Source organism: Mesoplodon bidens (genome assembly GCF_964165515.1).
Source record: "Mesoplodon bidens genome assembly, chromosome: 7".
Taxonomy (NCBI): Eukaryota; Metazoa; Chordata; class Mammalia; order Artiodactyla; family Ziphiidae; genus Mesoplodon; species Mesoplodon bidens.
In genome coordinates, this window is record NC_138164.1 from 106,887,159 (window position 1) to 106,907,844 (window position 20,686).

Consider the following 20,686-nt stretch of genomic DNA (forward strand, 5'->3'; position numbering starts at 1 on the left):
GCGGCTGGGCCCGTGAGCCATGGCCGCTGAGCCTGTGCGTCCGGAGCCTGTGCTCCGCAACGGGAGAGGCCACAACAGTGAGAGGCCCGCATACCACAAAAAAAAAAAAAAAAAAAAAAAGAAGGGCGTGCCAGTCAGAGTTCTTCCTTCTGTGTCTGAGTTTATACCTCGAGAGATTAGTAGACCTACCTTCCAACGCAGCAAGCCGTAAGACCTAAGACTCAATAGTTTTCAGCTGTCTCTCCACCAGACCCTCGTTTGCAAGGAGAGAGAAAGAAGTGACATCAAGGAGGGACAGAGGAGGGAGAGACCTGGCAGCCTTCAAGTTCCTGCATCTGCTGGTTCCTGAGCCCCTCCATCCCCACCTTCCTGTGTTCAGATTGTCCCACCTTTCCTTGAATTTATTGATTTATTTTTAAAATAAATTTATTTATTTATTTTTATTTTTGGCTGCGTTGGGTCTTCGTTGCTACGTGTGGGCTTTCTCTAGTTGTGGTGAGTGGGGGCTACTCTTTGTTGCGGTGCACGGGCTTCTCATTGTGGTGTTTTCTCTTGTTGCGGAGCACGGGCTCTAGGCACGCAGGCTTCAGTAGTTGTGGCAAGTGGGCTCTAGAGTGCAGGCTCAGTAGTTGTGGTGCATGGGCTTAGTTGCTGTGCCACATGTGGGATCCTCCCGGACCAGGGCTCGAACCCGTGTCCCCTGCATTGGCAGGTGGATTCTTAACCACTAGCGCCACCAGGGAAGTCCCTCCTTGAGTTTAGTGAAGCAACAAACTCCTCCTTTTTTCTGAGCCAATTTGCGTTTTGTCCCATGCAACCAGTAAGGCTTCCATCCCATTCTTCTTCCCTGGGAAGTGTGGAACCCTACATCGAGGACACCCTACATCGAGGACACAAGACAAAAACTCAGGAATTAACCAAGCCCCCATAGCAACTGTTGCCATGGGCGCTCCAAATCTAAACCAGACAGCCCCCCTCCCCCATTCCATATTAGGCAAAATAATCACCATGTAGCAACCTTGTAGCATCCTGACCAATCACCTAATGCCATCCTGCCAGCAGGAATTTTCTTTGTCTTGAGGCTATAAAAGTTGGCTACTAGCCCACAAAGGGGGCAGGCTCTCCCTGGTCTATCAGGAAGTCGCCGCTGTATCTGCAGCGCCGCTAACTCTGCTCTTTTTCTCAATAAACTCACTCTTTTCTAAAATACTTCGTGTCTCGAAATTCTTCTTCCAGCCTGCGCACGGACCACAACACTTTTGATACCCCCATCTTTATTTCCTGTTATTTATAACATCACTGAACAATTAATCTTATGAGGTCCTGTATTGTTTCCATGGTACCTCTCCCAAACTGGCTGTGAGATTCCTGAGTTCAGGGCAAGAACCAAGCCCTGGAGTCCCCACTCCCATCCCCCCCTTTCCCTCCAACATGGCTCCTAACACAGGAAAGCACATCAGAGATTCCACAATTCTTTTCTAAGATCCACTGATTACAGGCCCTGGGCCAGCCGGAGGCCGGCTTCTTCCCCCAGGGAGGCTGCAGGAGGAAGCCAATGTGGATAGCACGGACAATGTGGATATACTGGAGTCCGGATTCCAGCGGGTTAGGGGCGGGCGTCACCTAACCAGGCCAGTCCCAGGGTGGAACTCGCCAGCCCGGCGGCTCGGCGCCGCCTGCGCCCGCCAGCCGGGCCCTGGGCCGGTCCCCACCACAGAGCGCGCGGAGCGCCTGGGTCCTCTACGTGCCGGCATCAGGTGCAAACCCGGGAGCGCGGGCCGTGGGTGTGCGCGTAAGCGCCCGGAAAGCGCGGAACTCGGCCGCCGCCCCAGCTCGCCCGCCAAGCTACCCTGGGATATCCTTGGGTACCCCCCCACAACCCCCCAGCTCGAGCGGGGGAGGGAGGAGTTCGGACACGTAACCGACCTCCAGGCCCCTCTCGACTCCGCGTTGGGGGGCAGGCGGGGGAGCCGGGGACCGCCGTTCCAGCCCGCTGGCCTTCGAAAGATCCTCCTGGGCCAATGGCAGGCGGGGCGACGCGCCCGGATTGGTGCAGGCGCTCTGCTGATCACTGTGGAAACCCAGGCGGAGGGGAACGCGGGAGGATGCGAAGCCCCGGACGGGGGGAGCCAGCGGGGCGGGCAGAGGAGGCTTCGAGGCCCTGAGCTACCGAGGAGTTTTTACAGGAGGCAAAAGTCCACTGCGGGCTGGCGGGCGGAGGGAGGGGCGGAGGGAGGGGACCGCTTGGGGGCACTGGGAAGCCTGGAGGGAAGGCAAGGATACTCCGGAGCGAAGGCGAGGCGGCTGGGGGAGGGGGCGCGGTGGGGGGAGGAGTAGGAGAAGACAAAAGCCGAAAGCGAGGAGGGCCCGGGCCGCACACACCGCAGTGCACGGGGCAACCCTGTCGGCAGGCGGCATGGGGAAGGGGGGGAACCAGGGCGAGGGGGCCACCGAGCTCGAGGCGCCGATGCCTACCTTCTGCTGGGAGGAGATTCAGAAGCACAGCCTGCGCACGGACCAGTGGCTCGTCATCGACCGCAAGGTCTACAACATCACCGAATGGTCACAGCGGCACCCGGGGGGCCACCGGGTCATCGGGCACTACGCAGGGGAAGATGCTACGGTAAGGGTCTGGGGCCTCTCCCGCCACCTTTCTCTGCTGCAGGAGGGAGTCAGGAGTCATGGGTCCCAGGGCGCCAAACAAGACCTCCAGCGCTGAGTGGAGCTTGGGGCGTCCTGGAGGGAAGGAAAGAGTCTACTGCGCTCACCCCCCGCCCCGAATCCTCGTCCTCTGGGACAGCTGGGCCAACGTGCTGTGGGGGTCGGATTTTGGAGCCCAAGAGGCAGATTCGAGCGGTGGAGAACCATGCAGGATCTACCGCGCGCACTGGGATCCTTGCGTCCGTTCCTTCCTCAGAGTTCAGCCGGAGCCTGGGACCCCCCCAGAGAGGGCGCCGGGGGCCCTGGAGCCTTGACGCCCCCAGCGTGGAAGATGGCCGCCCCTGGGCCCCGCGGAGAGGAGCGGGAGAGGAGCCAGGTGTGGGACTCCGCGCGCGTCCCCCACTCGCCAGCCACACTAGGGGGCGGGGAAGGAAAGCTCGTCCCCGGCCAGGGCTCGCTCCTGCTGGAATTCCAGTCTCAGAAGGTCCGCAATGGCTGCCGCGGAGACACCGCCTGGTAGCTCCTGTTCCCACGCTCTCAGAGACTACCAGGACCCTCTCCCCCCGCCCCCCCCCCCGGCAAGGGCCGGCCTTCTTGGGGGCCCCGGGTGGGAACTGGTGGAAAGAAAAATGGCTGGAGTTTGCAAAGCCCAGGTGGAGAGGGGCCTTGAGACGGGACGATTTAGCAGAACTAGGCTGGCTTGGCAACAGGTCCAGCTGCATTCGAGGTTACTCTGGGACTTCAACTCAATGGTCCTCTGTTCGCAAATCCGGCCAGGAATGCCCTTCCTCATCTTGCCCTCGGAAAGGTAGTGGGACTCTGGGATCTTCCGGGAGCCGGGGCTGTCCATCTTACCCTCACCTTTGCGCACCAAACCTGCAGCTCTGCGATGACACAGCACCCCACCACGCCCCCTACCCCCCAGCCCCAAATCCTTGCTTATTCTTCGGGTGCAGCTGGATCTGCTCCCCCCACCCCCACCCCATGGACTCGAAGAACAGAGGCCGGAGGGAAGGAAGGGGCCACTCTTGGTGGCAGTGAGCTGGAAGCAGAGCAGGTCTGCTGGCATGGAGAATTTGGGAAAGGTGACTAGGGAGAGATCAGCTTGACATAGCTCATTCCACCTGGAGGTCTGGCATGCTGACCTGTTTGGGCTTTTGCTGTGCAAGCTGTATGGGGCCATCAGTTGGTGGAACTCTAGATCTCCCTGCCTCTTCTATCTAATTGGGACAGACAGAGTCAAGTGTTGGGGGCAGATCAGGCAGCTATAATGTAAGCTGTTGCTTGGCTCGCTGCTTTCGCGAGCAGAGGGTCAGCAATAGCGCCTACAGCTTTTGGCCCGATCCCGTTTTACCTGCTTGTGAACTTGCCTTGAGCCCTTGGGGCTGTGATACCGATTGTAACTTAGGTGGGTATAAGATTTTCAAGCACCATCAGTATATTATCTCACTGGGACCTTCCCACAGCCCTGTGAGGAGGTGGGGTAAGAGTGATTCCCAAGTAAAGACCTGACTCCTGGTTTGGGATCTTTCATAGGTGAATTCTGAAGGTTCCTGTCCTGGTTGAGCCTTCACCAAAATGGTTCCTAAAAGGAAAAGTCAAATCCAAAGGATCGGTCTGTTTATTGTGCAGTGTTAAATAAATATATTTTCTTTTGCGGCAAGGCATTTCATAAACTGTAAGCGCTAGATAAATGCAATGGAGTTTTATTGTTACCGAGTCTAAGCTCATATTGCTCATGGCACGACAGGCCAATAATTGAGAAACGAGTTGCTGGGGCAAGAAATAACGACTTTATTTGGAAAGTCAGCAAACTGAGAAGATGGCGAGCTCGTGCCCAAAGACCCGTCTTGCCTGAGTTAGAATTCAGGCTCCTTTTATACTAAAAGGGGAGGGAGTAAAGTCAAACATTTCCTGGTTCCCGTCAGCCTCTGGAGGGGATGTATGTGTTAATTTCTTCCTCCTGTAGTCATTCATAGGTGGGCCTGGTCAGGATGTTTCCTGTGAGCTAAACAAAGGTATTTTAGCTTAATGTTCATTACCTGAGAAGCAAGGTTCCCAGAGATGGGCCATTATGTATAATTTAAGCTTATAGGCAACATCCCTTTAGTGATTAACTTGTAATAGAATGCAAAAGATTCTTCCCTATTATCAGATAAGTGAGCGAGCGTAAGGGTGAGGATTATGTAACAGCTAGAATGTAAAGTAAACAAAGAGGAATTTGGAGGAAAATTTTTAAAATCCATGCCAGCTCTATTTGGTGTAGCAAGATATAAAGACAATCCCTATGCCCAGAGCTTACTGCCTTCCGAGATAAAACTTTGGGGGCATGAAATGCACTAATCTGGTTGAATAATGGTGGACTGAGCAACTGGATATTTTCTCTCTCTCTCTCTCTCTCTCCCCCTCTCCCTCTTTCTCTATTTTCTGGGACCAGGTTGGAAAAAGGCCACAGGAAGTCTGGGGTCTCTGGGCAGGGGACTTGAGAGGGGCAGGAACAGGCTAGGAATGGAGAGACTCTGTCTCTTTATTTTTGGGCTGTTGAGCAGGTGGCTTTGCCCTTGGGGCATGGGCTTCTTCAGATCTGGGGGACTGAGTATTTATGGTCATGTGAAGTTTGGGAAGGACTGATCAGCAGGTAGAGGTCAGATTCCAGGGAGCGCTTGAATGCACTGTTACAAGCCAATCTCGATGCAGTAGTATCCTCACCAAAGGCTGACAGTCAAGGAAGCCAGATAATCTGGGGCCTCAATAGGGGATTTTCCTGTTACTGAAGAAGAGAAGACCTCAGAAGTCAGGACGGCCTCCTCCCCAGAAGGATGGCTTAGTGAAGGGTAAGGCCAATTGTCATGTGGTCCTTCTCCCTGCAAGAATAAAAAATGAAACTAAATTTTTACAGCTCACAAAGCACATTGGTACGGATCACCTCATTTAGTGCTTCGATCAGCCCTGTAGGGAGTAGCTCCCTTGGGTTTAAACACCGTGCTGTCTCCGCAGCACTCAGACCTCAACTCAGGATCTACCAACACAGAGACCTCCCAGTCCCCCTCCCCTTCCCTCCTCCTCTCTCCTTCCTTCCTATTTACACCTTGGGTTTCTTCCCCTCTGGTCCTCTGGCACTTCCCTGGTCTTTGCCTTGCTGTGGGCAAAGGGAGCCTCGCCTGGGTCCCAGGGGTGTCTCTCCTCTTTCAGGGCAGAGTCCCACCACTGCAGAACTTTTTCTTCTGTTTTTCAATTGAAGTGTAGTTAATTTACAATGTTGTGTTAGTTTCAAGTGTATAGCAAAGTGATTCCGTTATATACAGAGTTAGAAAAGTTAGAAAAGTTCCCCAGAACTTTTCATCTCTAACAAAGACTCATCACACATTTATTCCAGTGTCTCTGTGGTTCCGAGCCGGCCCTGGGCACAAAGCTGAATAACTCACAGATAGTGAGTGCATCTGCTGGATTTGCTTCTCTCCTTTCAAACTGGGACTTGAATGTGGACCCTCTGCCTCTAGGCACCAGCTTCCCCACCTCTGCCCCCCTCGTCTCGGTGACTTTTTTTTGCCCTGTCTGCATCGGTCGCCTCTTGGAACCCAGGGAGGGTGAGAAGAGATCAGGATTCATTCCATCTTTTAACTTGCTCCTATGCCGTTCTTGGGAAAAGGCAACAGGTTGAAAATGGAATGAATCTCTGGCCTCCTTAGGGCAGAAGGGTCGAGGTATTGAGAGGCAGAGGACCTGGGTTCGGGTCCCAGCTTTAGGAATTCTAGGCAAGGCACTTAACCCTGAACTTCACTTTCCAGGTCTAGGAAATGGGAAGGTTATTATCAGGCTCAAGTTGGCTGTAGATGAGATCATTCTTTAAACTTCAGAACACTGCAGGTGTGAGCGGACATTACTGTGGAACCCTTAGCCTCCTGAGCACATGTGTGCGTGTTCCCAGCACATACAGTACGGGGTTCAGTAAACGGGAAAAGAACAAGCGTGAAGCAGAGGAACCTTGGTGACCTCCTTTTTGCCAAAGGTAAAAGGCATTTACCTGAAATGCCTCCTGTGGTTGTGCCTGGAGGGCAGCCCCAGCCCCTCAGCTAGATCTTGGTAGGAGCAGTCGACTTCCTGCTACCTGCAGCCTCCAGAAGACCCCGTACCGAGCCCCAGCATCCCTGGTATCTTCGGCAGCTTATCGAGGTGTGTTTCCTTGCTGTAATCCCTTCATGCCCAGGCTGCCTGTGCCTGGCATCAGCAGGGACGCTCTCGCCAAGGGCCCTTTGGCCACAGAGCACTACCCCGCCCCCCCCCGCCCCCACCCCCCGCCATCGCTGCTTTCCCTTGGAGGGGACATCCTGCCCACATCTCTCCACCATGGAAAGGAAGTTAGCATCCCTGTTTTCAGCTGAGAGCGTGGGGTCCCTCCTCTGCTTCTCCCTCTCTAACCCCGTGTTCCACAGTCTTGGTTCCCAGGGCTGCTGCCGGCAGCATTGTCTGCCCTGAGTTTGCTTCTCCTGCGCTTCCCCCGTCCCTGGCCGTGTGCCCAGATGTGGGAAGCTGGATTAGAGATTCGCCTTGCTCTGCAGAGAAGGTGGACACAGCCAGAAACAAGACGTGACGCCTGATGCTCAGTGCAGGAGGAGCTGTGAGTTCTGTTCAGCGCCTGGGAACCAGGCAGGGAGGATGTCTTCATGCAGAAGAGGCTGGCATGGGAGCCGGCGACGGCAGAAGCAGGAACTGGTGAAGGTCTTGCATTTGAGAATGTGGGTGTTCTGTCCCGCCCTCCTCAGCCTGACCTCCCCAGCAGCCAACATGCACACCTACCCTCCTGGGGGGTGCATCTGCCCCCGCTGGAACTGTAGGCCACTCCCTCCCCTTTACTTGTGTCCCCGGCCTTCTTCCTGGAATGTCTTTGCCTCCAATCTCCCTGTCGGATGAGGATAGAGCCTACTTCCAATTCTTGTTCCAAAGTCAACGTTTGGATTGGCCGTGTCCTGCCTTGCCCCTTGTCCTGCCTTGTGCCAGCCAGATGCTTTAACCTTTGGGAACCCGCTGCAAGTTTGTGAGGCACATCTGTGGCACTTGCAAGGGGGAGACACAAAAAGTGGTCAGCTCTCAGGAGGAGGAAGCTCATTTTGGTCGAGGCCTTTGTGTGAACAGCAGAAAAGTCTAGAGTTAGGCGCACCTGGAGTGTGACCCGTGGGCAGGTCGTTTCACCTCCATCAGCCTCCTTTCTCACCTCTAAAATAGGACCTGCCTCACAGAGTTTGGTAAAGATTCGTGGGTTATGTACACAAAGCCCATGGCTCAGTGGCTGACCTGTGTAATCTCAGCCACTGAGAAGGTGAGGTTGTTCCAGAAGCACAAGCCGGGTTGTGCAAAATGACCGAAGAGTGGAAAATTTCCTGGGCTGAGAGGGTGCACAGCTGTGGGGTGCTGTGAGCCTCTCTTAGGCATCGTTGTTGGCACTGGGGTTATTAAAAACAAACGAGGCAGGCTTGGCCTTTTAGTGGAGCTTATATTCTAGTTGGGGAAACAGGCAATAAAGAAGTGAGCATGTAATATAGCTTGTGGTTTTGATAACTGTTAAAACAGGGTGATGTCCCAGAAGGCGTGAGGCTGGAGGGTGGCTCTTTCAGATAGGGTGGTAGGTTGGGACGAGCCAGCCCCGGGACGCTGAGGGAGCAGGGCTCCAAGCAGAAGGAAGAGCCAGAGGCCCCGGTGTAGAAACCAGCTTGGTGGGTTCAAGCGTGGTTTCCACCAGGTCTGCTCGGAAAGCTGCCGTATCTACCATGGACAATGAGATCATTGAATAGCGCTCGGCTTTCTAAACCTGCGCGAGGCCTGTGGGGTTGTGGTCCCTGGATCGGATGAACCTGGATTTGACCCTGACTCTGCCACTTGGGTGTCAGCTTCCTGGGCTCCAGTGCCTTCATCTGTAAAGTGGGGCTTTGAGACATCAGGGAGGTAACAGACAACTTTCCTGGCTCCCCACCTGGCACGTGGCCCTTCCTCTCCCTTGGCCTCAGGGAGATGAGGCCACCCAAGAGCCTTCTGGAACTGACCCAGGGGTGGCCTCAGTCAGGACAGGAGTCTTCTCCACCAGGTTCCTCAGCCCAGGCAGAGGCTTGGAGGAGTGACCTGGACCTGGTGGGTGGCAGCGGGCGCTGGAGGAGAGGTGATGCACTTGCAGGCTGTCTGTCTCCCAGTGAAGAGTAGAGATTGTTTCGTTATTTATTATCAACCGTTGTTCCTCAGGAAACTGCCTTACCAAGAACGTCCCCTTTGTTTCTCAAAAGCGATGGTGTCATGTTAGGTGGACCAAGGAAAGGGCCTTTTTCGGCTCTGACTTTGGAAGGCAGCTGTGCTCACTGCCGTACCACCAATGCCTGGGCCCTGGCTTTGGAAGCTCCTGGTAGGCCCTTTCCCAGGGCCTTTGAACACTGGAGCTGGGAGGGTCCTCCCTTGCACAGGAGACGGAGGCTGGGGCGGGGGGTGGCAGCTGGCCCAGGGTGGACCCCAGGCTCCTTGCTGCCCGCTCAGGGCCCCTGGCATAGCAGCCCATCTCTCCTCTGAAGATACACTTGCTCTGATCCTCTGCTACCATCCCTTTCTGTTCAGTAAGGGGGGCACAGACGTTTTTAAAAGACTCTGGGCCCAGTTTTCCTCTGCACAAAGCGTTGCTTTGTAAGTCTGTTCTAGACACAAATAGAACAAAGACCAGGCAAAAGGGCGTGATGCCAGGGAATGGGAGAAAACTGGCAATTAGCATTTTGTGAGATACTTTGGCAGGGGGGTGGGGTGGGGTGGGGGGAGGGGGAGGGGGAGGCTGAGCACATTTTTAAAAATAAATTTATTTACTTTATTTTATTTTTGGCTGCATTGGGTCTTCGTTGCTGCCCACGGGCTTTCTCTAGTTGCGGCAAGCAGGGCCTATTCTTTGTCGCGGTGCGTGGGCTTCTCATTGCGGTGGCTTCTCTTGTTGCAGAGCACAGGCTCTAGGCGTGGGGGTTTCAGTAGCTGTGGCTCATGGGCTTAGTTGCTCCGCGCCATGTGGGATCTTCCCGGAGCAGGGCTCGAACCCATGTCCCCTGCATTGACAGGTGGATTCTTAACCACTGCGCCACCAGGGAAGCCCTGAGCACATTTTTGAGTTGTCAGCATCTTCCTCATTCCTTCCTCTTTTTAAAAAAATTTTGAAAATTTCCAAACATACAGAAATGTTGAAAGAATCGAACACCTGTATATCCTCAACCAAGATTCACTAATCCCAACATTTTGCCACATTTATATTCCTCTTTATGCATATGTGCATTGTCTTTTGCCAAATCATATGAAAATAAATTGCATCATTATGCCACTTCACCATCTTCTCCTAAGAATAGGGACATTCTCTAACATAATCACAATACCTTAGTTACATTTAAGAAAATTAATAGTGATTCTTTTTTTAACTTATTTATTTATTTTTAAATTTTATTTATTTATTTATTTTTGGCTGTGTTGGGTCTTCGTTGCTGCGCGCAGGCTTTCTCCAGTTGCGGCAAGCGGGGGCTACTCTTCATTGCGGTGTACGGGCTTCTCATTGCGGTGGCTTCTCTTGATGCAGAGCACGGGCTGTAGGCGTGTGGTCTTCGGCAGTTGTGGCTCGCGGGCTCTAGAGCACAGGCTCAGTAGTTGTGGCGCACGGGCTTAGTTGCTGCGTGGCATATGGGGTCTTCCTGGATCAGGGCTCGAACCGTGTCCCCTGCATTGGCAGGCGGATTCTTAACCACTGCACCACCAGGGAAGTCCCAATAGTGATTCTTTAATATGATCAGATATCCTGTCCATATCCAAAATCTCTCATTCAACACCAAAATGTCTTGGATAACTGCTGGGTTCCCCGTCCTCCAATGGGAGCCTTTCAAATCAAACATTGCAGTTTTTATAACCTTTGTTATATCTTTTTCTGTCTCTTTTAATCTAGGACCCCTCCCCCAACACACACACACGTGCACCCTCACTTTTTTTTTTCCCCACCACATTGATTTTTCTGCTTGTTTCTCATGGTATCATGCAACTTGTTCCTCTCTCCTAGCTAAGTTTCAAGACTTGTTTTTAAAAAAACTTTTTAAAATTGAAATATGGTTGACGTACAATAGTATGTGAGTTTTACCTTGAAGCTTGGTTTGATGCTAGGTGAACATTGTTTATCACTGCAACATCATATTGTATCCCACGCGGTGGGGGTGGTGGTGGCGGTCTATGGTCAGCACATCTCTAATGGACATGCTGTATTTGTTTTATCTAATTTACATAGCATGTATAGAAAAAAACTGGAAAACAAAATCCTGAAATATTAGCAATGGTGGTCACTCTCTGGGTGGTATTTATTTTCCTCTTTATTCTTCTGTACATTTTCTAAATTTGCCAAAACTATGCACATTACTTTATAATTGGAAAAAAAAAAGATTAAAAGGCACAATCTTAATTTTTAAATTTTTTTAAAAGCAATACATCAATGTTAGAGAAAGTTTGGAAAAACTAAGACCAAGCAAGGCATGATGCCACCACCTTAACACATAACAGTTGAGAGTTCTACATAAAAAAGTTTTCATAATCTACACAATTATTTTCATACCTTTTCAAAATATGAAAAAGCTCCCCCCACCCCTCCAGAAATGTGTTTTACAGAATTCTGCATTTGTTTCTGGTTTAACATGATCTAAGCACATTTTGCATGCTTGCGGTAGGCTCCAGACTTGTTCTTTCTGTTGATAGGCGTGTGCACCACGTGGTGGGTGGTGCAGTTCGCCAGAAAGCCGGGCAGCCCACGCAGCAGGAGCAGCTGGAGGAGAATCGGGTTCCCGCCTGTGCCCCACCCAGTGCCCGCGCCGTGTAGCCCTGCAGGGGCGCGTTTTCGTGACTCGCCCAGCGGCAGGCCGCACGTCTCTGTGGTTTTGTAAACACCCATGGCAAGTTCAGTGGCCCCTCATCAGGGCAGAGCCGGAAGGGACACCTCCACTGGAATTGGGCACTTAGGGACCTGCCGGAATGAGGCTGAGAGAGCATTTGGGGTCGGATGGTTGCAGCCCCGTTCGGTGTCCTGGTGTCCTAGTGGGACAGAGCTTCTGCTGACGAGCCCTGTCTTACCTGGGGCGGAGGCACTGGCCGAGGTCGGGGTCTCCCACTCACCACCTGTCCCCTGCTCCCCAGGATGTCTTCCTGGCCTTCCATCGCAACCTTGATTTCGTGCGCAAGTTCATGAAGCCCCTGCTGATTGGCGAGCTGGCCCCTGAGGAGCCCAGCCAGGACCACAGCAAGAATGTGAGTCGGGCCTCACAAGGAAGAAGGGGAGGGTTTTGGGGGGGAGGGGGTCTCGCCCCAAGAAGGAGAGTGCAGGGCGTGGGGCAAAGGAGCCTTTATGCCAGTCCAGGGGGAGCCGCTGCTCATCACCTAGGGTCAGGGAGGACTCAAGAGCCTCCGATGGCCCTGGTGAGCCCCCCTCCTGCTGCCAGCCTGGGCTGGCCCTCACCTTGGAGGAATTCATTCCCAGCCTCTCCACCTCTGGGGCTTCAGCGGTGCCAGGCTGGGCACAGGGTCTTTCCCTCTTGCCCAGCCCCCTGCCCTTGTATCTGGCCGTTCTTCCCCCTCCTGCCCTGCCCCTGCCTCCTAGCTTCCCTCTTTGTCCCAGCGATGCCCTCCTTTCCCCAGAGCCACCCTTGACTCTGCCTCCATCTCCCTGACCCCACATGCCCAGTGCCCACCCAGCCCTCTCCTGCCTGGTAGAGTGTCCGGAACAAGTGGTGCATGTCAGGTAGTGGAAAAATAAGCTTTTTAAAAAAAAAAAATTGTTGTGAGACTTCTCTGGTGGTGCAGTGGTTAAGACTCCACACACCCAATGCAGGGGGCCCGGGTTCAATCCCTGGTCAGGGAACTAGATCCCGCGTGCCGCAGCGAAGATCCCGCACGCAGACAAATAAATAAATAAATAAATGTGTTTTTTAAAAAAGACAAGAAAACATTTGCTATAAACCTTGTATTTTAAAAAATTGTTGTAAAATAGATACAACATAAAATTTACCATTTTAACTTTTTTTAAAAATTTATTTTGGCCACACTGGGCAGCTTGCGGGGATCTGAGTTTTCCAGCCAGTGACTGAATCCAGGCCCTCCGCAGTGAAAGTGCAGAATCCTAAGCACTAGACTACTAGGGAATTCCCCATTTTAACCAATTTTAAGCGCACAGTTAAGTGGCTTTGAGCACATTCACGCTGTTATGCAGCCATCACCACCACCCATCTCTAGAACTTTCATCGCCCCAAACTGACATTCTGCCCCCATTAAACAGTAACTACCCATCTGTCCCTCCCCCCGGCCCCTGGTAAACACTATTCTTTCTATTGATGAATTTGCCTAGTCTAGGTACCTCATATAAGAGGACTCATAAGTATTTGTCTTTTCGTGTCTGGCTTAATTTCACTTAGCTTAATGTCTTCAGGGTTCGTTCATGAGTAGCATGTGTCAGAATTTTCTTCCTTTTGAAGGCTGTATATTCCAGTGTACGTATAGACCACATTGTGTTTAGTCATTCATCCATCAATGGAATTGGGGTTGTTTCCACCTTTTGCCTATTTTGAATAATGCTCCTGTGTAAAATGCAAGCTTTTGAGTTAAGTCCTTTCTCTGCCACTGAACTGGCTGTGGGCCAACACATAGTCCCAGGGCTGTGCCAGGCTCAGGCAGGTATGCGGTGATGGCAGCTGTTGCAGTGAACGGCGGCCGGGCTCCTGTGGAGCTTAGGTGTGTTGCTTGGTCCCCTCTGGAGCAGCTGGGAGGCTGACTCCTTGCCGGTGCTCTGGCTCAACAGTCCCAGATCACTGAGGACTTCCGGGCCCTGAGGAAAACCGCTGAGGACATGAACCTGTTCAAGAGCAACCACCTGTTCTTCCTCCTCTACCTGGCCCACATCATCGTCATGGAGAGCATCGCCTGGTTCACCATCTTTTACTTTGGCAACGGCTGGATCCCGACCGTCATTACGGGCTTCATCCTTGCTACCTCTCAGGTGAGGCGTGACACTCTCACCTGTCACTCGAAGCCCCCGCCCCCTGACTCCCCCAGCTGGCAGAGGCCTGGTGCCTGGGTGCCAACGCTGGGAAAGCATCCATGGCCCTCTCTCCCCAGGCCCAAGCTGGATGGCTGCAACACGATTACGGCCACCTCTCTGTTTACAAGAAGTCCACGTGGAACCACGTAGCCCACAAGTTCATGATTGGTCACTTAAAGGTAAATGTCAGCCGCCCTGGGCATCTGTCCTCTATCAGTTAGCGGTTGGTGTAGCACCATCTCACTTCACTCAGACCAGGTCCACTGTCGGGTCAGTGTCCCGGCTGACCTGCAGGACCTGCCAACCCTCCACTTCTCTGAGCTTCCAAGCCCTGTCTCCTAACCACATTAGACACGCAAAACCAGTGTCCTAGTTATAACAACAAGCACATGCTGCTTAGCTGATTATATTTGTTCCTTACCTAAGGACTTACTAATAAATTCCTTTCAGTCTGGGGCCGGTAAATAAGCAGTCTCTCTCTCTTTTAAAATTCTTCTACTGAAGTATAGTTGTTTTACAATGTTGTGTTAATTTCTACTGTACAACAAAGTGATTCAGTGATACGTATATATACATTCTTTTTCATATTCTTTTCCATTATGGGTATTGAATATAGTTCCCTGTGCTACACAGTAGGACTTTGTTGTTTATTCATTCTATATAGAATGGTTTGCATCTGAAGAAGCAGTCTCTCTTGATAGATGGGTATGCTTCCCTCCATCAGGTAATGTTTGCTATCTGATACATTGTGTTTCTCTTTTTTTACCCCCTTGGATGCCGGGAAACAGAAAGCAAAACATGAAACAGCAACTGTCCCTAATCTTCGTCTTCCTTATATGTACCCTCCCCTCCCACTACCTGTCATTTACACTTTTATCTTGAACCATTCTGTCATAGATGAGTCCTTTATCAGAAGCCATCTCCAGTACGTTTTGGAAGTATATGGGGGCATGAAAAGGGGATATTGTCATCATATATGTCTTTTTAGATAAGGGAAATCAAACAGTGTACTGATCCGCTGAGCCCAAGGGCAAGAGTTGTTTCAAACTCAGAAGGGAAGGTAGTTTTCTCACCACCCTCCAGATCAGGAGGCAGACCTGCAGTAGCCTGCTAGCTCGGCAAGTTTGTAAAAAGGCGAGCTCAACTCGCCAGCGACCTTGTGCTGCTGCGATAGGCGTTATCTCCTTGGCTTCGGGAGTAAGTCCTTGCCAGTTCTCACTTGGAAACAGATCTCATCCCCCACCCCAGCCCTGCCTCCACATCATTCAGCTGCTTCCTAAGAAAAACTGTGTCCTAAAGACCCCCATCTCTCCCCACCCTGGCTTCGGAAGAGCTCCGTGTCCGGTTAATCATCTCTCCCTGCGACCTGACCCCATCCAGCTCCTGGCTTGCCGGCTGCGGATCTGGTTGGGCGTGAACTACCATTGAACTAGTAACCAGTTCCTCAGCAGGCAGTTTGCCTGGACCTGAGCCTGGAGCTGTCTGAGAACCTGGTTTCTTTCCAGAATTTCAGGGGTGAAGGATGCACATAGTTGAGCGCTTTGTTTCATTTTATATCCTTTTCTGTTGGAGAAAACCCTCCTCGGTGCTGAAAGTAACATTTCACTCCGGACCCATCTTATCCCCACACACTTAACAAAGATGGACTGTGTCCTGTTTTCAGACTCTGGGTGGGAGGGCCTTTCCCGCCTGATGTCTCTCGGTCCTTGAAGGGCCCTGGGACACAGCTCTTGGATCAGACGGAAGATGCAGTCAGGACAGAAGACTGGCCTCCATGTAGAATGTTGACTTGTAAACTCGGGGGTGACAGGGTACTCAGGTTGGGAGGCTACAGGAGGTCAGGGACCTGGGTTCTGCTGATGGCTTGCCAGCCGCTGCTAGCTGTGTCCTTCGTGCTGTGTCCAGGCCAGTGGTGTGGCTGGGCAGGAGTGCCCCAGAGCAAGAAGCATCACAGCTTTCATGGAATCGCTCTGGCACCCAGTGGCCACACAGCTGCAGACAAGCCTTGTAGGTCCAGCTGTTCCTCTGGTCCCTTTGTTGGGACAGCACGGAGCTGGCTGCAGGGAGGTCCTCAGGTGCCCTGCCCATTTGGATGTCTTAGCTCAAGACAGTGAGGGCACTGAACAGGGTGCTGCAAGCTTCGAGATGTTGGGACCCGCTTCTTACTGTCAGCCTGCACTGCTGTAGGGTTCCACGGGCAAGCCCTCCACCGCCCAAGTCCCCCTTTTCCTCAGCCCACGTCACTTCCGGTGGACGTTTCTTCCCAAGGGTGATCTTGTACAAAGACAGTTCTGAGAGGTCGAATCTCTGTTTGGCATTGCACTGAAGATAACATGCAAACCACCAGGCCTGGCGCCATCTAGACTCTACATCTGGAGATGGAAATCTTTGGAACCCACAGCCTTTGCACAACCTTATCTGGGGCCACCAGGGCCGGAACTAGGGTGAGGCAAGTGAGCACACAAGTGTGTCCCAGGGGCACAAAATTTAAGGGGACACCAAAAAGAGTCAGGAATTGAGATAAGGAACATTTTAATGCAATATTTTTTTAAAAAAGCAAAATTAATGCAAAAAAATCCACAATGAGCAAAATACCAACATTTCAAATAAAGATCAGGACTGTGTTGAGCCATATTGGAATCTGAAGCCAAAGGACAACTTGTACCTCACATACATGTTCGTATGTATTCGTGTTGTTCTTTTTTCGATGGCAGATTTTTTTTTTAATATAAATTTATTCATTTATTTTTGGCTGCGTTGGGTCTTCGTTGCTGCGCGCGGGCTTTCTCTAGTTGCGGCGAGCAAGGGCTACTCTTCGTTGCGGTGCACGGGCTTCTCACTGCAGTGGCTTCTCTTGTTGCGGAGCACGGGGTCTAGGCGTGCGAGCCTCAGTAGTTGTGGCACATGGGCTCAGTAGTTGTGGCTCGTGGGCTCTAGAGCGCAGGCTCAGTAGTTGTGGCGCACGGGCTTAGTGGCTCCGCGGCATGTGGGATCTTCCGGGACCAGGGGTCGAACCCGTGTCCCCTGCATTGGCAGAAGGATTCTCAACCACCCTGCTACCAGGGAAATCCTAATGGTTGATTTTTTTTTTTCCCAGAGCGTTAAAATAGTTGAAAACTACTTAAAAATTGGAAAGGTGGTATATTAAAAATCCTAATATGAAGTTTAAATTGATTATTTATACTGAAACCGAATTTATTATTATTTTACAATTTAAGTTAATTAAAAATTGTTTAAGCAACTTCCCCAGTGGCACAGTGGTTAAGAATCCAGCTGCCAGTGCAGGGAACACGGGTTCGAGCCCTGGTCCGGGAAGATCCCACATGCCGCTGGGCAACTAAGCCCGTGTGCCACAACTACTGAGCCCACGTGCCGCAACTACTGAAGCCCACGCACCTAGAGCCTGTGATCCACAACAAGAGAAGCCACCGCAATGAGAATCCTGCGCACCGCAACGAAGAGTAGCCCCCGCTTGCCGCAACTAGAGAAAGCCCGCACGCAGCAACGAAGACCCAACGCAGCCAAAAAATAAATTAGTTAATTTAAAAAAAAAAAAAAGCTTTTATAATTATTTAAGAGACTTTCCTGGTGGTCCAGTGGTTAAGACTCCGCACTCCCAATGCAGGGGGCCCGGCTTCGATCCCTGGTCAGGGAACTAGATCCCACGTGCCGCAACTAAGATCCCGGCGCAGCCAAATAAATAAATAAATATTAAAAAAAATTATTTAAGACTGTCACTTAGTTGAGAGAAATTGTCAAACTTGGCAGTTCTCTCAATTGAAAATGGGATGAGCAAAAGCGTAGATTTTTGGAAATATTGTTGATGAGTTTGCCTCAGGGTCTGCTATGGCTCTGCTCAGCACTGCTAGCCCAACTGAGGGGGCCTTCTTTTGGCTTCTGGAACACTCCACGCTCCCCTTCCCCCAAGGCCTTCACCTAGGCTCTTCCCTCTGTCAGAAAAGGGACCCTCACTCTGGCCGGCCTGCTCCTGCCCAGCCTGCTGCCCAAGGGCAGGCCTTCTGAGTGGCCTCCCGAAACTTTTCCAGCTCCGTCAGCCCACCCCAGTGTGGAGTGATATCCTGCTCTCCCTCGCTAGACAAGGACTCGCCTCCTTCCCCACTTCATCCCCAGGGCAGGCAACATCGGCACCACGTTCCGAGAGCACAGCACTGAGTCACTGGTTCAGAGCAGGCAGGGCTTCCCAGTGCCCAGGAAGGATACGGAGGGTTGAGCCTAGTGAAGACGGGTGGAGAAGAATCACAGCAGAGAATAGCACCATCAAAAAATGTTTTGTTGGGCTTCCCTGGTGACGCAGTGGTTGGGAGTCCGCCTGCCGATGCAGGGGACGCGGGTTCGTGCCCCGGTCCGGGAGGATCCCACGTGCTGCGGAGCGGCTGGGCCCGTGAGCCACGGCCACTGAGTCTGCGCGTCCGGAGCCTGTGCTCCGCAACGGGAGAGGCCAGAGCAGTGAGAGGCCCGCGTACCACCAAAAAAAAAAAAGTTTTGTCGTTACAGCCGATGCCAAGTTTGGGGATGGCCCCACCTTGCCTCCTCTCATCCCCGTGGCGCTCATAGCCTGTCTTTCCTCCAGTTATTCGTCAAACATCTCTTGGTGTGTTGTAAACATCGTGCGTACATGCCTTGCCCCTTGATTTCTTTGTGCCAGGGACTCCCTTGCGCTCTTCCCAGGAATTTGGTTCCTTTTGTCTAGAAAGGCCAATGTGTCATCTGATTTCTTAATCCTCTAAGCTCTCATTCGCTGACTTTTTTTTTTGGCCCCGTTGGGTTTTGAGGCCCTCCTGCTTACAGGGGCCTGAGGTCACTGCAAAGGCCACAGCTGCTCAGAGCTCTTCCTGCCCATGGCCGTTAGGGTCCAGAGACTGTCTGTACCAAAACATCTTCCAAGTAAAATATTTGTTTTCCCAGTTAGGCCTTTTTATAGATGGCCAGACCCTTGGCCAAAGCATTGATTGATCCAGCAACAGTTCACCAGTGAAGTCCTCATGCTGAAGAGTCAGAGGAGTCTTGTTTCCTTCTTTGCGTCACTGGGTGACTTTGTAGAGGGACATGCCTTCAGAATGTGCCCAGAGCTGGAGCTGGTGAGACAGAAATTTGTGGCCTTGAAAGAAATACTCATGCAATGCTTCTTGCCTGCTACAATTGTAATTTTATTATTATTATTTTAATTGGCTGTGCCGCACAGCTTGTGGGATCTTAGTTCCCTGACCAGGATTGAACCCAGGTCCTTGGTAGTGAAAGCTCAGAGTCCTCACCACTGGACTGCCAGGGAAGTCCCTAGAATCATAATTGTATATTTACCCGTTAGAACCAGGAGGCTCTGTTGGTGATTGTTTATGAAGCTCCGCCAAGCCTTCTGGGCGTCGTGTGACTCAGCTGTAACCTCTCAGTGCAGTGGCATGTCTGGCTGCTGGGCTGTCTCTTGCCAGCTACTCTGTGGGCCATCTGAGAGCAGGGACCACTTGTGGTGCTCATTTTTTTTTTTTTAAAGCTTTCTTGATATTATTCATATGCTATACAATTTGCGCCTTTAAAGTGTACAAACCAGGGAATTCCTGGCAGTCCGGTGGTTAAAACTCTGCACTTCCACTGCAGGGGGCATGGGTTCCATCTCTGGTCAGGGAACTAAGATCCCACGTGCTGCGAGGCAAGGCAAAAATAAAGTGTACAAACCAATGACTTGTAGTATAGTCCCAAATGTGCGCAATCACTACCACAGTCAGTGCTGGAACATCTTGATCAATCACCCCAAAAAGAAACCCCACACCACTTAGCTATCATCTCCCAACCCCCTCATCCCAACCCTAGCACTAGGTAACCACTCATCTTTCTGTCTGTGGATTTCCCTGTGCTGGACATTTCATATACATGGAATCCTTTGTGGCTGGCTTCTTTCACTTAGCCTCGTGTTTTCCAGGTTCATCCACGCTGTAGCACGTGTCAGTATTTCACACTTTCTTATGGCATGGCCAAACATATTCCATTGTATGGATCTGCCATATTGTATTTATCCATTCATCAGTTGATGGACCTTTGGGTTGTTTCCGCTTTTTTGGTTATTTTAAATAATGCTGCTGGAACGTTTGTGTACAAGTCTTTGTGTGGCTCTGTTTTCATTTCTCTTGGGTACACACGTAGGGGCAGAGTGCTGGGTCATATGGTAGGGACCACTTCTTACTGTTCCCAAAACAGAAGTGTTCCCCTCTGCGCAACACGCGCAAACAGGAGACCAGCAGAGGATGAGGGGGGCGGAGCCTCACGCCCGGTGTTGGCAGAGAGCTGAGACTCCACCACACATGCTGAAGCACGTGCCTTTCCGTCCATCCGCAGCACTGTCTTATGATCAGGGAAATAGGCCTGGAGGGGGGGAGTGACCTGGCTCCATATGGAAGTCCTGGCCAAGGGGCTGCCCAGCACTCTGGACTCGGCACCGGCAGGGCTGCATTCTGACTCTCAGGGGCCCGAGGCCCTGTGTATAATGGAGAAGTCAGCCCTGAATATTGGACCTGCTAGGAACTGGTCCTGAGCTGGGCCTGTCGTGGATCCCCTTCCTGTGCACCGAGGACTGCACTGCTCACCCCCGTTCCTCCCCCGACAGGGTGCTTCTGCCAACTGGTGGAACCATCGCCACTTCCAGCACCACGCCAAGCCCAACATCTTCCACAAGGACCCGGATGTGAACATGCTGCATGTGTTTGTCCTGGGTAAATGGCAGCCCATTGAGGTATGATGAAGGGGACCAAGTGGCCATGGGGAGTGTTTGGCCTGCGCAGGGATCAGGGGAGGAATCCCGTAGGGTGGAGAGTGTCTGATGTTTACACGAAAACCTTTCTTGGACACCCTGAATTATTCAAGCTGAAATGTCTGTGGGATGGCCTCCTGTGTAAATAATGGATGCAGCTCCTTATCAGAGTGTTAGATGCCTCCCCACCTCCCATGGGC

The 20,686-nt window shown here is 51.9% G+C and overlaps 1 protein-coding gene across 1 annotated transcript in view; it reads left to right on the top strand.

Moving 5' to 3' along the window:
- Positions 1–2,416: 2,416 nt before the first annotated feature.
- FADS2 (fatty acid desaturase 2) overlaps positions 2,417–20,686 on the top strand; it is a gene marked incomplete at its 5' end in the record, with an annotated part of 35,766 nt that continues 17,496 nt past the window's right edge. The window contains 5 exons of the mRNA XM_081238579.1: positions 2,417–2,623; positions 11,833–11,943; positions 13,487–13,684; positions 13,804–13,905; positions 20,343–20,468. Of these exons, the coding sequence (XP_081094705.1) occupies positions 2,417–2,623; positions 11,833–11,943; positions 13,487–13,684; positions 13,804–13,905; positions 20,343–20,468 (744 nt within the window). The remainder of the gene's footprint in view (positions 2,624–11,832; positions 11,944–13,486; positions 13,685–13,803; positions 13,906–20,342; positions 20,469–20,686) is intronic.